The 16,958-nt window shown below is 43.4% G+C and overlaps 2 protein-coding genes across 4 annotated transcripts in view; one reads left to right on the top strand and one right to left on the bottom strand.

The window, feature by feature from the left end:
• The window catches only part of clip1b (CAP-GLY domain containing linker protein 1b), a 23,570-nt gene extending 13,751 nt beyond the window's left edge, over nucleotides 1-9,819 (top strand). Inside the window, exons 16-23 of the mRNA XM_083669812.1 lie at nucleotides 579-685; nucleotides 3,300-3,345; nucleotides 3,618-3,664; nucleotides 6,532-6,619; nucleotides 6,808-6,973; nucleotides 7,118-7,170; nucleotides 7,378-7,490; nucleotides 7,666-9,819. Coding sequence (XP_083525938.1) covers nucleotides 579-685; nucleotides 3,300-3,345; nucleotides 3,618-3,664; nucleotides 6,532-6,619; nucleotides 6,808-6,973; nucleotides 7,118-7,170; nucleotides 7,378-7,490; nucleotides 7,666-7,900 — 855 coding nt within the window. The 3' untranslated portion in view covers nucleotides 7,901-9,819. The remainder of the gene's footprint in view (nucleotides 1-578; nucleotides 686-3,299; nucleotides 3,346-3,617; nucleotides 3,665-6,531; nucleotides 6,620-6,807; nucleotides 6,974-7,117; nucleotides 7,171-7,377; nucleotides 7,491-7,665) is intronic.
• A 560-nt stretch (nucleotides 9,820-10,379) lies between these two features.
• Nucleotides 10,380-16,479, bottom strand: LOC310804826 (B-cell CLL/lymphoma 7 protein family member A-like). 3 transcript variants are annotated; one of them, XM_083670179.1, is made up of 6 exons: nucleotides 16,340-16,479; nucleotides 15,186-15,267; nucleotides 14,666-14,759; nucleotides 14,426-14,575; nucleotides 12,740-12,852; nucleotides 10,380-12,611 (listed from the first exon to the last, which is right to left on the bottom strand). In XM_083670179.1, the coding sequence occupies exons 1-6, from the start codon at nucleotides 16,429-16,431 to the stop codon at nucleotides 12,537-12,539; spliced, it is 606 nt and encodes a 201-aa protein (XP_083526305.1). In that variant the 5' UTR covers nucleotides 16,432-16,479; the 3' UTR covers nucleotides 10,380-12,536. The 3 variants fall into 3 exon arrangements, with proteins under 3 accessions (XP_083526305.1, XP_083526306.1, XP_083526307.1); XM_083670180.1 differs by having other exon boundaries at nucleotides 14,666-14,762; nucleotides 16,340-16,446; XM_083670181.1 differs by having other exon boundaries at nucleotides 12,740-12,849; nucleotides 14,666-14,762; nucleotides 16,340-16,446.
• Between the last annotated feature and the right edge of the window lie 479 nt (nucleotides 16,480-16,958).

Genomic DNA, 16,958 nt, shown 5'->3' with positions numbered 1-16,958 from the left:
CGTTAGTTGGTTTATTTGATATGAGCAACTGTTGGTAGAACTTGTCCATCTAACAGGACCGTCAGGGGGACACGAGGGGAGAGCACCGCGACACCACGGATCCGTCCGCATGTTCTCTCTTAATCCAGCGGAGGTGTCTCGCTGTCTCGCTGTTGTTATTTCCTGGAGATGTTAGGCTTTCAACGTTTGTGATAATTAGCTTGTTGTTGAATGAGATATCTAGTACATTTGGCAGAGCTTAAATCTACGCCACGATTCCTGTCTCAGCAGGCTACAGAAACCAATTAGAGGTTGAATAGACAAGTTTATTCTTGATTAGCATTGACATGGTATTATCGCCTCCGTTGCCAGCGCTGCGCTTTAGGAATAGCGATGGTCTTTCAAGGCATTATCTTCCTGGCATCACCGCTGCATCATCTCTGTTGGGCAGAGACAGTATGACAGAGACACGTGATTAATGTGTGTGACTAAGGCACCATGGGGAGCGTGAAGAGGGCTTTATCCTCCAATGTTATGGTTTGTTTGATGTTTGTCTAAATCGTTCTTTTTCTGTCTCTCTCCTTCTTTTCATCCTCCAGCTCGAGGCTCTGAAAGAGCAGAATTCCAAATACCGGGAAGAGCTGAGCCTCTCCCAGGAGCGAAGCAGCTCGGAAAACCAGCGCATCGGAATTCTCTGCAAGGAAATGTGAGTACCTGTGACTGATGTTTCTCCTGCTTGCTCTATGGGCCTCCCAGCACAGGCATTCCAACGTGTGTTAAAACAAGGAAATGCTATTACAGTTACCTTGGCTGCCACCGGAGTACTGCTCAGTGGGACCCGGAGATGCAAACTCAGCTTCCCTTTCTGGCCCAATTCTCACAGGGGGACAAAACTGTATGCTTGGTGGTTCTTAGGAATGTGTGTGGATGGTTAGAACCAGTGCATTGGAAGCCTATGCAGAGACATTGGAGTAAACTTATTTTTGTGACTCACCCAATTAGTCTCATATTTCACTAATTCTTTCCTAATTCTTACTTCTAATGTGGTCAGTGTTGCCTCATCTTCAGTTCTCAGGGAGAGCCTGAGGGTTGCAGACACAAATCAACTGCCTTTTTTCCTATGGAACATGGATCACGGTTCCTCTTTGATATGGTCAATGACATAAGGATCTATTAATAGATCAGTGAATGTGTTTCTATGCGCACGTGCATGGATGCATGTAATCATGTGTGCGTGCGCGCTTGTGTGTGTGTGCGCTTGTGTGTGTGTGTGTGTGTGTGTGCGTGCGTGCGTGCGTGCGTGCGTGCGTGCGTGCGTGTGTGTAGTGACAGCCCCCTATTTATCCTGCCACACCTCCTATGAATCATCAAAGCCTTGAGCAGTGACGTCAGAGCCACAGATGGATATTACAGGCTGAGTTATAGACATCACTGTGCATCCTGGAGGGGGAGTGAGATCAGAGGTTTAAGATGGAGTGTGTCCCATAGAATGGAACTGAAATCACTCTGAGACCTAACCTAATGTACTTTGTAGCGGCTCATTATTCCTAAAGTCTGTATGACTTTAATATGCATCCCTGTAGGTTTTTCTCAATGGCTGTAGAAATACAGCATGTATAGCGTTTCTACATGCTTCCCTTCCTCCTCCTCCTCCTCCTCCTCCTCCTCCTCCACCATGCCTCTTACAGAGACGCATCCTTCCACATTCTCCAGGGAGGGTTATGCAATCCTGCCTCTCCTCCTAGAACCGCCTGGCTCCAACATGGCTGCTCCTCTCATGACCTCAGACTTCTGTGTGTGTGTGTGTGTGTGTGTGTGTGTGTGTGTGTGTGTGTGTGTGTGTGTGTGTGTGTGTGTGTGTGTGTGTGTGTGTGTGTGTGTGTGTGTGTGTGTGTGTGTGTGTGTGTGTGTGAGAGCCGCTTTGTGCCTTCAGAGACATCTCGTCTGGGAGAACAGCTGCGTCCGTCCCAGTCAGTTCTCTTAGTTCTCTTTTGTGTGTGTGTGTGTGTGTGTGTGTATGTGTGTGTGTGTGTGTGTGTGTGTGTGTGTGTGTGTATATACTCTGTCAGTGAGTTGGGCTCTATTGGGCCCTAAATATAGCCCTGGATTAGAAGTGATACTGTAATAGGTTCTTCCAGTGGGTTTGACTTTAGTTAGCTCCTGATCCTGGATTGGTTTTGATTTTCCTATTTGAGTGATGTCCATGGAGTTCCGATTTAACTGGCGTAAGCTTTTCCGAACCTCTTTGAAAATGGCTAGTCTAAGATCCTTCCAGTTCTAGTTCAAAATGGTATAAGAACCCTACCAACTCTGTTGGTGTGGTTGATACAGTAGAGCGTGGTGAATGTGATTATGGTGAATCCCCCCAGGGCCATTTGTCACACATACAGAGGGCTAGCTATGACCTTTACGCTCATCACAGCCCAGCCACGACTGGGACCAGGCACAGTCAGCAAGGGCAGACCCACTCTAAATCCCCTCAGATGGTTTGTAATCAATAATACCCATGGTATTCATTCCAAACCAAATATTAACCTAAATAGCTCCAATTATTTCATTGTACTGTGAAAGCCAACACGTTGTAAAATTGCTGATGAGACAACTTAACTGCCGAAGCAGTCTGTCCATACACAACCTTTCAGCTCATGGTAACTCATCATAGAGTATGCAGAGAAAATAGAATGTCTGACATAATGATGATTATGCAAATCCAAATTCAGATAAATAGCCTTCAGATTTTTTATTGTTATGTAGGCTAACAAGTAAACAATCTCCTAACACCACAGTGTCTGCTGTGTAAACTACATTGGATTTTGCAGATGTTGTCAAATCCTCTAAAATGTCTGAAATAGTCCATTAAGCTGTAAGAGCAGCCAACAGAGACAGATGGGGTTTTGTGTGCTAAGAATCAGTCTGTAGATGTCATCTTTGTTTGAGCAGCCAGCGGGATCACATACTGTAGACCTGGAGATAAGCATGGCTTTGATTCTAGATTCACTTGACTTTTCCTGTTGATTTTATATTGATTTTTTTTTCACTCCTCTCCGCTTCTCTCTCCTCTTCCATCTCTCCGTTCTATAGTCTCTCTTTTTCCATGCGTTGCAGACTCTCTGTTAGTGATGCACAGATGTGTACAGACAGTCATTATCTGGAACGCGACACACAGATCAACAGCGAGATTGTAATCCTTTGTGACACATGGAGAAACACAGAGAACTAGACAGAGCAGCACCTACATTCAATTCTGCTGCAATGTTATTCCTTTGACTGTCAGTGAAAGATAAAACCTCTCTCTTTCTCCCTGTCTCCCTCTCTCTCAGTGAGGAGCTGAAGCTGGCCAGTCAGAAGTCTCAGCTTCTTGAGGAGGTGACACAACTGAAACACTTTTCTGCTCAAATATCCTGTTCAATGAAAACTGCCTGACAGAAGCAGCTGCTTGTTCAAATAAGCATATTTGCAGTGCAAGATGTGGAATGATTTTTGACTCCACCCATAAACCCAGATATGGGGTTTGATTGAATAGGTTTTGGCACAGTGAGTATTGACCTCATGCTGTTACTGTACTCTTAAAGCTGAGAGGGGTTTAATCTGTTTTTATCTGTGTGTGTGTGTGTGTCTGTTCTGTCTGCGTCTTATAGCACAATGAGGAGCACAACAGTCAACAACAGCTCGACATGAAAGACAGGTAAGACACCTCAACTTTGGAATACAATTTACACAATCTAATCTATTCTCACATGATTTACACAACAGTTTGCCACGTTCACAGTGTCCTATAAAGAGTATTATACCACATTTGATTTAGTTGATGTTAGATCCACTAAAAATGATTAGAATACTATACGGCAGACTAAGAGTAGCTCACAGAGACAGATGGCATTTTGTGAGATGAGAATCAGTCTGCAGATGCTGTCTCCATTTGCACAGCTTTGAATCCATTGGTCATACTTTTACTGTGCCTCTGACTCGCTGTCAGTAGATTAAAGATAAGCTTGACTTGACACTGGTTATAAGACAGGAACGGCAGCTATACTGTAGCTAACGCTGCCCAGGCCTGGGAGCTTTGTCCCTGCATATGGGACCAGTCTGACATATGAAGAGAGTAAGATATACCATAGTCTGTTCGTTTGGAAGGCTAGTTTTGACCCCACTGCCATTTCAGAGTCGTTTGTCAAAAAGGCACAACGTCCTGTTCTTGATTTGAACTGAAGTTATTTTGAGTTGGAAGATCAGAGGTAGGTGTAAATGCGTTTTGTCTGTAAATGTAGTCGGTATGTACAGAAATAGCGTCTTAGTGTAGCTTTATCTCTCTGTATCCAGTGATCAAAGGATTAGGACCTGCTGTCTTAGTGTATCCCACTAACACCACTAATGAGAGAGGAGAGGAAAGGAGGGAGTGGAAGAGAGAGAAAAAAAAAAGAGGAGGGTGAGAAGGAGGCTGAGAGGAGAGGAGATGGTGAGACAGGAGATGAGAAAAGAAAAGTCATAAAGGTTATTTAATCCAGAGGGAAATTATTTAGGAATAGAAAATTACAGCAGAACTAATTCCTCTGGAGGGAGAGGACAGTAGACCGGTGACAGTAGATATTCAGTTTGGAGTCGTGACTTACATGGCAATGATGATGAAGGGATAGCATTCCTGAAGAGGGGGTCTATGATTTTCAAGATTCAAGATTCAAGATGGTTTTATTGTCATATGCACAACAATTACAGAGCAGTCGCTGGCAATGAAATTCTTAAGTCTTGGGCTCCTCCAACAGTGCAATAAGAAGTGTAAATAATAAAAATAAAAGAAACAACAACAATAACAATAGTTCCCTAACTACATAGAGGATCTATATCTACAGTAGTACCTATAGTACAGACTTTGTTTAGGATAAGCTAAATCATTGCCCTGTTGTGATTTTAAGTCTGCAGTCAAGCCAACACCTCTAGGTCCATACTCAAGTTAATCCATTGTATTGTACCAGAAACTGATTCCTACTGTTGTAATCTTTGTTGTGAAGTCTGTTGTATTGAAACTTTAGTGTGCTTTTATAACTTAACTTTGTTATGGTCAGAGCTAAGGAACCCAAGCGCAGGACACAGAGTCAGGACATGTATATAAAGGAATCAGGTTTTAATGAGGGAATAGAGGGAAACGGAGTAGCAGGGTGGAATGGCTAGCAGGGCAGGCAGGCTGGGTAGTGTGGTGGAAGTCTAGGATTTACCACTCTGTACTTCAGCTCTTCGGGGGTAAGAATCAAGAAACAAGTCCTGAATAGCCACAATATCTGAGTCCGGTATTTATTGCTTGCAAACAAGAGACAAGAGAGTAACAGCAGCCCAGCGTAGATCCGGGGGTCCGTTCAGCACAAGTCTGAAGAGACGATTATCAGGGTTGTTTTTTATACAGTTTAAACATAATGGTAGGCGCCGCCAAGGCTATCGGCTGATGGGCTTGTGCTTATGTGAGAGAGGGCGGGAGAGAATGAACAATGGGGAGACTTTCTTACTGATCAATCGGCGCTTTCTTACTGATCAATCGGCGTTCAACATTTCACACCTATGGGCAAGATATGTCTGTTTCCCCATTACTGCGCTCCCTCACCACTCCCTACGAAATCACCACTGTTCATATGGTAAATCATACAGTGCTTCTCAGAACAATGGCTATAGAACTTTAGAGGTGCGGCAAGAGAAAATGTAATCACAGTATTTACACAAGTTGTATCAGTCATTTGAAAGTGTATAACCTGAAAACAGTTCTATGAATGTATTTTCCATAACAGTAGTCAGGGCAGGTAGACAGGCAGACAGGGCAGGTAGGCAGGTAGGGTAGGCAGACGGGCAGGCAGGCTGGCAGGCAGATACGGGGAAGTGGTCCTGTAGCACAGAGAGAACACGGTTAGACAAATACTTAGACACAGAGAATCTTCATGAAACTAAGTGCTGCTAAGCGGCCGAGAGCGAGACTGACTTGTAACGACAGCAAACGATTTGGCCATGAGCGGATGGGAAGCCGGGGTTTAAACACTGCAAGTAGATGAGAAGATGAACCACAGGTATGTAGACCGAGCAGGTGGAGATGATGAAGAACTGGATTGCTAGAACCTGGAGCCTGGAGCCACGCCCACACACATACAGACACAGACACAGACACAGGCGGGAGAGAAAGAGACTGGCACAGGCTAGATGGAAGTGGAGGGCGTGACAGACTTCCCAAAGTTCTGACTGAGTGATCTGGGTTTTTTAATGTGGTTTCTCCCAAAATTGTTAATTTCTTGAGTGTCACTCACACTCACACTCACACACACACAGACACACACACACACACACACACACACACACACACACACGCGCATGGTTGTGAGATAGGGCTGGGTGATGGGGATTAAAAATAACCCATATCAAAATAATTACCGTATCAATTACCACAACGATATGAGGGATAAGGTCAAGCCTGAAGCTGCTTGAGGACAGCATTTGGTTCCAGAGTACTGCACTGCTCATGACAGTCCCAGAGTGGGGTGGAGTTCTGTATTAAGCAGTTATCTGACTCTGTTCCCACAGGGAAACACTCTCTAATCAGGAAACGGAGGAGAGAAACTACCACAAATCTAAGGACAAGGACAGAGAACTCGAGACACTGAGGAACGAGGTATACACACACACACACACACACACCCCACATACCCCCCCCCCACACACACACACACACATATATATATATACACAAACACACACTTAAATCGTCTTTAAATCAAAAACACTAAGCAAGAAAAATAGGCTGATGCCATATGAATTCCATATCTACTGTATGCTGATATATCTGCTCTGTGTTTGCAGATCGCAGTGCTGCGAGGGGAGAACGCCATGGCTAAGACCCTGCAGTCAGCCGTGGAGACCCTGGAGAGAGACAAGGCCCAGCTACAGGGCCGCATCCAGAGCCTGGAGCAGAGGCTCATGGGAAGGCAGGCCTCCGACGGAGGAGACAGTGGAGTTCCGTCCTCAGGTGAGGACACCGTTTCTGGACCTTCAGACCCTCCACAAACCTCCCTGTACCAACCTTCTAGTACCATCAGAACCATGTATCTAGTACCATGTATCGCTCTCTCCTCATTTGTTTTCGTGTGTGTGTGTGTTCTGTATCCCCCAGGTGATGCAGCTCTGGACCAGCTGAGAGAGGAGAAGGAGTTTGCGGAGGGACAGGTACGAAAGGGAGCAGTAGTCAAATTCTGTCATCTTCAAAGTCTTACCCTTCTTGTCACTTCTAATATATGCTAGTTGTATGTAAGGTTTGTCTAGGAAATGGAGAACAGGCTCATTGTAATGCATGGAATGGAATGAGGAATGGTATCCCACACACGTGTCACATGTCATTCCCTTACTCTCTCCCTTCACCTCTGTCTCTCTCAGATCAACTTCCTGAACAGCGTGATCGTGGACCTGCAGAGGAAGAATGAGGATCTGAAGGTGAAGCTGAAGAAGATGGCTCTGGCAGAGTTCAATGGCAACGACGGGACTGACGGGTGGGTCACACTATAGGTTCCCCAAACCCCTCACCTACAGTGCCTCTATGTCATTCAATGCCATTCATTTCACACTGACTCCTCGTGATGGAGGCCTTCTGTTTTACCCTCCATAAATCACTGCACTCCATAATAACTTGTTAACCTCTCCTCTCCTCTGTCCTTTAACCCCTAGTTTGGAGGAGGGTTTGTCTAAGAGGGAGAAGAAGGCTCTTCCTCGCCTGTTCTGTGACATCTGTGACAGCTTCGACCTCCATGACACAGAGGACTGTCCCACCCAGGCCCAGAGCCCAGACTCAGTCCCCCACTCCACCTACCACGGAAAACCCACTGACCAGCGGCCATACTGCGACATCTGTGAGGCCTTCGGACACACCACCGAGTCCTGCAACGACGACCAGACTTTCTAGAACTTTCTCGGCAGACGTCTGCAACACCTCTTGACCCAGCTCTGTCCCTCTTTGTCCTCCTTTACTCTCGGCCCTCACTCTGACCCTCCTTAACTCCCACTACCTCACCCCTCTCTACCCCTCCTACTGTACCCCACCTCCCCCTACTCCCCTCTCTTACCCCTGCCCTTATCCCTCTTTAACCCCACCCCCTCTCCCCTCTCTTACCTCTTCTAACCCCTGCCCCTAGCTCTCTCCTACCCCACCCCGCCTATTGCCCTCTCCTACTCCACCTCTCCCTACTGCCCTCTCCAACCTCTTCTTACCCCTGCCCCAACCCTCTCCTACCCCACGTCCCTATATTCCCCTATACATACCTATGTTTTTTATTCATTTATATCCAGCCTCCACTTGCCTGATTCTGGGCCCTGCACAGCCAAATTCTAGGTCCTCTCTATGTATTTTTGTATAGTATTTATGTATGTCACTACCCTCCTCTGTGCTCAGATCCTACAAAATACCCCTTACACAAAAGACTCACTCTCTCTTAAGCTGAACTGAACACAATGCAAAGAAATGTCTAGATGTGCTGCTTTGGTGCAATATCGATGTTAGAAAGAAAAGGAATCCGTCCTCAGCACTAGTTATTTGTTTTATGTGCATTTTGTTTCTGTTTCTATGTACAGCATGGGTTCGTATTTGACTTCAGTTCCTATTGGAACTGATGCTTCTATGTGTTACTGGGCATGGCAAGAAGGAAGGCATTTGATGATGCACATGTCCAAAATGTAAGGGCCTGGATGCACTAGACTGATTTCCCAATATTTCGTTTTGTTTTTTCGAACACATTCCCTCCTTCTTCACCATTGGGTGAATTGGGGATTGAGCTATTAATAATACATCACCACCGTACTGAATGTACCACGTTTTCTTTGTTTCACATCAGATTTTGGGGAACCATAGGCAATGGACTAATCCATGCTTCAGGTGATCAGATTTAGAACAGTGGTGGTAAGATTTAGCTGGTGGTGAAGTGTTAATTTGATTGTGTCTGGTTGAATCTGCTTGGTGTGTTCAGGGCCTGTCATGGACCATAGGGCCATTCGTACAGGGAAAAAGCTAGTACTAGTACCACTATGTGTACAGGTACACAGTCCACAATCGAAGGCTAAAGAGCATAGGCCACTAGTAATCTATTATTGCACTACTCACTTTAAACCTCCCTCTTTTAGAATACAGGACAAACTATAAACTGCCATTCTAAAAACAAAAAACAAATAATTATTGATTTTATATTGAATATTCAAACAGAATAGTACATAGTTAGTCACATGTTATGTATTGCCTATGTATTTTATGTAATGTCTCATAAAAACAGTACCTGTATAGAAATGCATATTAGAGTTAAGCACAAGTTTGGATCATATTGAATCTCCCAGTGTATGATAGGTGTGACTAACCAATGACACTTGTCTTTGTAAATATCAATTTTCAGAAGAATGTGCACACGGTGCCATGGAACAAAAAGGATGTTTTAATGCTTATTTTATTTTTCTGCTCTGTTGATAAGGAAGTTGACATGTTGTATGATAATGATGTACTGACTCCAGGGACAAACACACTTGTAAAGACATTATTAACTCTTAAGCACATTGTGGACTTTATACTTTAATAAGTGATGTCTAATTAGTACACTGTTTTGTATGTAATACCTTGCATCAATGTATCATCTATGAAGGATTTATACAGTTTCTAAGTAGTAAATAAACTGTTGTTGTAACCTTTACAGATGAGACCGTAATGTCAAATGTTAGTTTTCTATGTACTGTATTGTATACTCCTAACGATTCAATACAAATGCTATGAGACAAATACTCCTCTGTTGTGTTGTATTGACTTTGTCTCGAACAACTAACTGGTGATGAAAGTGTCATCCAAATCCAACAATCTTATCAATTGAATAATGTCTACACATTAACAGTGTTGGTTAGACCCTTGATGTAATCACTTAATTGACATGAATGGGTAGGTGGTAAAGTTTTTGCTTCCACCTGTCCAATCATGTCTGATGAGACTCGGAAGAGAAAAACTTCAGGGCAGATGAGCGTTTTCAAGTGTTTAGCCTTACCTAACAGCCTCTGTGCTCAGCAGCCAAAACCACTTTCCCCTAACTAACAACCTGTTTTCCATCTCACAGGACTATGGGCATGGGAGCTGCTCATGATTCATTAATCTCTAGATCCATTACCCTCCACAGGATGAGGGGAACAGAAATAGCCCTCTCCATTTTTCATGTCCTCTCAGGCAATGAATGCAGGCAAACACAACTGGAGGAAAAGTGTTTTGCTAAATAACCTCCGGCGCCCCAAAAAGAAAAGGCAGGGGAAGCAATTTAGTACACAGTGCTAATAGCTAGCTGTTATTGCTGGTTCCCTTCACCTCGTCACTAGGGGATTATGCAACCTAAAATATACAAAGGAATCGAGGGCAAAATGTTTTGTGACTTTTTATTAATAAAACAAAACCATTGGACATGATAAAAACCAAGCGCTACCGATGGAATAAATAAGTCAAAACCAAACCATAAATCTGTACAAGATCATTCTAAACTGAAACAACATGGTCCCAAGAAAAAACAAAACAACTTACATGATTTCAGATCTCACAGCTCAGCTTTTTGCTTTTACACACAGTTATGAGTTAAACTATAAGCAATCAGCTCAATCTGGTGAAAGCTAGAACATAAAAGTGTGATTTTTTTTTAACTGAGTGTGTACATAATGTTGTTTAGAACTGTTTATGTCAATACATAGCATCTTAAGTACCAGCTCTGCTGGACTGGGAATGAGGTATATGCTAAGCCATCCTCTCAACTGAGACAATTTGGATTTCTTGAAATTTCATTTCTCTCCACGTGACTGATGTTTTGCTGTGTACTACTCACTGAAATGATCTGATCAAGTTATTCTCTGTCATAGCCCTATCGAGATCATGCCATCTGAAGTCACTGATTTCCTGTAACATGAAGATGACTTGATAGATATAGAATTCACTTGCAAATACCCATACTAATTGTTGCACCCGAATCAATCAATACATACAAATAGGCTTGAGGTTGAACATTAGAGATCATATGGGCTGAATCCTCACTCTTAACTTGTGTAAATCACACAGTGATGTCTATGAGAGATTTGCGCAAAAAAATAGAGTTCAATCCATGCACAAGTTAGGATTCAGCCCACAGAGAGCACCTTGAATACGGATTGGAACCAAAGCTTGAGCTAGAAGACTCTCGAGAGCTACCGAAGGTTCATAGGTTTAATATTATAAGTGATGCACTACATTTAAAGAATGAGAATGAAGATTTGAAGAGGTTCAAATGTAACTCCAAGTAGGACAACAGTCTGGATGCCAGTCTGTGTCATCTTTAGCCAACTTCTTTATCATTAACAACAACAAAGACGTTGACTAAAGCAGAAACAGACTGGCAACCAGAATAGCCAGAAACTGTTGATATTCTCAAATTACATTCTCCCTTCAGAGGTTTACAGAAATTCAACTGTTTGCATCTTCAAACCTGTTTAACAGGTTGACTAAAGACATAAATTAGTTCCAATGGGTATCATCAGAATAGCATTGCCCAAATGTAACCAATGTTTAACTCAACTGGCCATTAGTAGTTGAATGTAAATGTTGAATGAAACAATTATTGTCACCTCAATATTGACATATTTAAAACATAAGGCAAATAAAACATGGCACTAAAAAAATGTAGTTAAAACAGTTTGACCTACCAAGTACATTTTACCAACACAAGGCACACCACCAGGTAAGACCTATGCTACAAGCCTGTCTTCACTACTGTGGGAGAGATAAACTTGATGAGTACCATTGTGTTCCTCCTCTAAAAAGATCAAGTTAAATAAAGACAACTGACTGAAGAAACTTTCATGGAGAGAAAAAACACACCCACTACAGCAGCAAAACTATCTGTGGTCGATTGTGATATACTTTAACAGTGCATTGACCCTCCTGAGCAAAAAAAACAACCCCAAAACAAAATATCTACTAGTATCTGAACACAAACGTGGAGCATTGGAACAACAGGTGAATTAGTGGGAGGTCTGTGGCGGCTCTGGGTGGTGGTGGTAGTAGTAGTAGTAGTAGTAGTAGTAGTAGTAGTAGTTGCCCTTAGGCACAGATCTAGGATCAGCTTTGCCTCCCCAAATCCCAACCTTAACTATTGGGAGGGGGGGAATGAAACAGATTTGAGGTCAGTGTCTAGGGTCAACTTCCTCCTACTTTGTTTGATGAGGGCACCAGGGTTTAAATCCCATCAGTGTGTTTCTGTCACAAGTGCAGGTCAGTGTTTCTCCTCTTGGCTGGCCTGGACTCACAGCGCCACCCCTGGTCATAGAGGGGACTACAGCATGGGTTCATAGCAACTCTTGGCATCTTGAGTGTGGAGGACTGTGAGGGAGGTAACGTCCATTCTCCCTCTGTGATAGAGGTGTGTTGGGGCCTACGGGGGAAGAGAGGGAGGGACGAGGGGACAGGAGATGTCCAATCACCCTCTGTGGTAGAGAAGCAACCGGAGGAGGTATAGAGGGAGGGAGCAGAGGAAGATGGAGGAGAGAAATGATTGGAAGCAGGACATTTAACTCTCCTCAGAGTCCTGAGATGGAGACTCCACTTTGCTCTTCTTACTGGGAGGGGCCTCCTCCTCCAGTTCCTACAAGACAAAACAAATGAAAAGAATGAACAGAATGCACCCCAAATATTCCTACTAAGGTGCCACTAAGGAGGTGAGGGAAGGGAACTAGTGGAGACTGTTGGAAGAGAGAGCCATGGAGAGAGTACCTGAGTGGCTTTGCTGCTGTCTGAAGAGTCCTTCTCCCCTGAGGAGGACTGGCTGTCTCTCTTGGCACTCTGTGCTCTCTCTGAGGTCTCTGTGGAGGGGCTGCTCTTAACTGCTGGAGAAATCACAACAACAAGACGCATCAGAAATCACATGTTACTTCTGCAAGGCCTTTCTTGACACTTTAGTGCCATCATGTGGTGCTATGAATAATTACATCCACAGAGAAAGAATCCCATAACTGTAGGGAGGGAAACGTACTAGGACAAGTGACGGACACAGGCCAGGACAGATCTGTACAAGGGAGAGATGTATAACTATATCACAGAACTCTCCGAACACGAAAGCTCAATCCTGTTAAAGGGATAGTTTACCCAAATTACAAAATCACATGTTTGGTTCCTTACCCTGAAATTAGTCTATGGACAAGGACAAACTTCAATCAACACATTGGGTCTGTTTATCTCGGCACTGTAACTAACAGCTAATTGTTAGCATTTTAACCAAAACCCAATGCAAGTCAATGGACCCCAAGCAATCTGAAATTCTCTGAATTACTTGACTTAAATGGCTAAGTTGATTTGAGCATGACATGACGGCAGAGCAGAGAAGCTCCTTTAGCAACAGATTACTACAACCACGTTGCACTAAGGAGCGCTATAGGAGATCTTTTCTGCCTGCCGCAATAAGACTGTACAACTCCTCCTCCGGCTGGATCGATCGGGGTGATCAGAGTCAGGCTGGGGGATGTTAAATTTATTTTATTATTCTATTGTCACTTTATTTTGTTGTTGTTGTTTGTAATGTGAGCTGCTATAACGCCTTAATTTGCCCTCTGGGATCAATAAAGTATCTTCTCTGGGATCTAAAGTATCTCTGGGATCTATCTATCTATCTATTTTAAACATGGGGTCTATTGACTTGCATTGGGTGTTGGTTAAAAATGCTAGCAATTAGCTGTTAGTTACAGTAACCAGATAGACAGTACCAAAGTGTGGATTGAAATATGTCCTTTTCCATAGGTAAGGAACCAAATGATTTTGTAATTTGGGTGAACTATCCCTTTAAGCGAAGGTGTGAGAGAGAATGTGTGTGGGGAAAGAGTATGAAAGAGAGATTGTGAGAGCGAGAAAAAAGGGGGGATGGAATAGAGGGACAGACTTCTCTATTGCTGAGAGAGTGAGAGCAAAAAGAGGGAGTAAAGGGAGAGAAAGAGACTTCTTTTTTACACCATGCTCTTGTTATTGGGAGGGCAGATGGACAGTTGGCAGTTGAAGCCCTGAGGGGCCAAACATGGTCACAGCTGCACTCTCTCTCCTAGCACAGTGCAAAAGAGAAGCGCTCTCTCTCTCTCTCTCAAGAGATTCCTCTCTTTTTCTTCCTCTCCCTCCCACCCACTTCCTCCCTTTCCCTCTCACTGTGAGCTAGCCGAACAGGGAATAAGGCAAACTAAAACCAAATGGGGAATGACACTTTTCTGAGTGTATTTCACCAGGGCTAGCTAGAGCAAGTGCAAGACTGCTAACACCAAATCTTTTCAGATCTGCAAGAAAGAATGTGAAAGAGATAAGAACTATAGGGAGTGTATCCAAAACCAGGCCTACAATTATGTAATTCACCCCTCCTGCTGTTCGGATATTGGTGTGTGTGTGTGTGTGTGTGTGTGTGTGTGTGTACGTAAGACTCACCCCTCTTGTTGTCAGAGCTCTGGTCCCTCTTGGCCTCACTGCTGTCACGCTGGGGGACGGCGGTGGGCTCAGGGGCGGGGCTAGTGCTACAGCTAGTTTCCTGTTTCACTGGGGAGGAGTCAGCGATGGAACTCTGGTTGCTGTTGTCATCTGAAAGATAGAGAGATGGAGCCTTTATGTTACCATAAGAACCTAAGAAGGATGAAAATCTGACCATACATCACACTGGGGTCTACCCACCGATCATGTCCATCATCCCCGGAGAGGAACTGTTCTCTGGAGTTGTGAGCTCGGACCCATATTTCTCATCCTTGCCTTTTTTTTTATTCTTACTCTTCTAAAATACAGAGGAGAAAATATATGTGGTTAAAGTACAGCACAAGGACATGATGTGGGATCATGAGGATGATGATGTGCAAAGCAAACTCAAATAAAAGTGAACTTTAAAATCGGCAAACTGACCGAAAGCTACGACAGGTGACTGATAAGACAGGTGAGGTGAGGATGAAAAGAAATGTTTTACATTTGCGGCATTTAGCAGACGCCTTTATCCAAAGCGATTTACAACAAATACATTTGTCTAAGTAAGTGAATCATCTATCCATCAGTCACCCTAAGAAAAAGTAATCTATGCTAGGACTAAATGTCACTTTTTACTGGAGTTTGTTTTCCATTTCAGTCATGTATTACTTGTGACACTGAGTTACAGTTAACATGATGGGGTGGTGGTATAGTGGAGGGGTGGAAGATAGGTACTTACGTCATCTGATTTGGGCTCTGTCACTGGGACCCACTTGAAGATCCTCAGGGAAGTGTCTCCAACAGTCACCCATTTCTTCTCCCTTCATGGGAAAAATAAAGACACCAACATATGGTTAAACATATGGACTCATATCAGCTTCTTTGGAAACAGCTCCTCTTCCTTGAGTCCGCACAAAACACAATACTAAATAACTACAACAGCAAGAATATAGTGATTGTTCAAACCGTTTCAAGTTAGAACATATTTAATTGGGAACTTGTTGCTCTGTTACAATTGTGATTCTTTTTTTTCTTTTTTTTATACATAAAATCAAGTAGCCTTGAGCGACTAACACTGTAAATCTAATGAGAAAAATTGTATCTGATTTAATTTGGCAATATCAAACATTTTTCTCAATGTGTAATAATCTTTAAACGCAAACTTGGTTGGAAGGGAAGCACAACATTTTCAATGTTTTTAATTTAGCAAAATAATGTATTTCAGGAAATACACGTTATCTTGATATGTAGTAATCATTATAACAATATTATAATATAAAAAATATTTTGTGATATTTGTAAGCTTCAGAAAATGATTATTGTATTTCTAAACTCTTCAGATTGAGTCATTGCATGTTCAGCCATGCACTATACTGTACTTCCCTCTCCCAACCCCCACCGTGCGCAATCTCTATTCGACCTAAAGGGCGACTCAAAGCGCTTAATTTAAAACTCCAGACGGACTAAAACTACTCTGACTCAAGAGCGCCGTCGTCATATAGTTCCGAAGTGGGTGTTATTGAGTGATTTGCGTCGTTCCAAAGCCTCTAAACAGTCAGTCTTCATAAGCACGACAGCGGGCAGGAGAAAGGAATGGCTTCATGTGACTGCAACGAAATGGCTTCTGGGTTCAACCCACATTAAACCTTCATAGAAAATCCGGGAAAATTATAGAGATCTTTTGGGGTACTTTTTCTACGACTCAGTCGCACACCGCATGAGTGCGCCCTGGCGTACGTGAGTCGAGAGTAGATTCTGTCCTAAATTCCGCTCAATATGACCCGTCTATCAATTCCATCTCCATTCGTTCTCGCTCGTTCTCTCACTCTCCTCCCCCCTACAAGCCAGGCTTTTCTCATGTTAGATAACGAACGGTTTTTTCCTCTCTCTTACCATTTTCGTACTTTCTCAATAGCGGCCATAACCCGCTTGATGTCATCTTTCGCCCTGCTCCGGGTCTCGGCTCTGACCGACCTGCCCGACATTGCCGCGGTGGGTATAATATTTTTTAAAGCTCGCCGGCAGTTCAGACACAATGCAAACACTCAGCACAGAGCGCGCATAGGAGGAAGCGCGCCTGCGCCGAGTGGATAGGGAGAGTCGCCCGCAGCTGCACAGTGAAGAGAGGCGCTCTGACTGTTTCCCCGCTGTGCGATCCACATCGGAGAACAAAGAGGTGCACTCAACTGAAGAAAACTTTGCCTGAAACTTTTAGAATAAACTATTTTCGAAGAACAACAGACGTGTTCATATTTTATATGGATAAAGAACAAATCATGATAATATTTAATGAGTAGGCCTAGGCGTATAGGCTGGTTTATACACTTTTACCACAATATTATAAGAGCTGGTTCATAAACCACAATAAAGGACATGTATCCCTTTATTACCCCAACCCAACCATATATTATTATTAGGCTTAAAGTTATTAACATTTTTCAAACTAAAGCACCGTGTACATACCACAGAGCCTATATTGTTGCCTATTAAACGCCTATGCCTATGGGTATTT

This window comes from Argentina silus (assembly GCF_951799395.1).
Source record: "Argentina silus genome assembly, chromosome: 5".
NCBI lineage: Eukaryota > Metazoa > Chordata > Actinopteri > Argentiniformes > Argentinidae > Argentina > Argentina silus.
The sequence above is the reverse complement of the archived record's forward strand: the minus strand, read 5'-3'. Positions and strand labels throughout refer to the sequence as shown.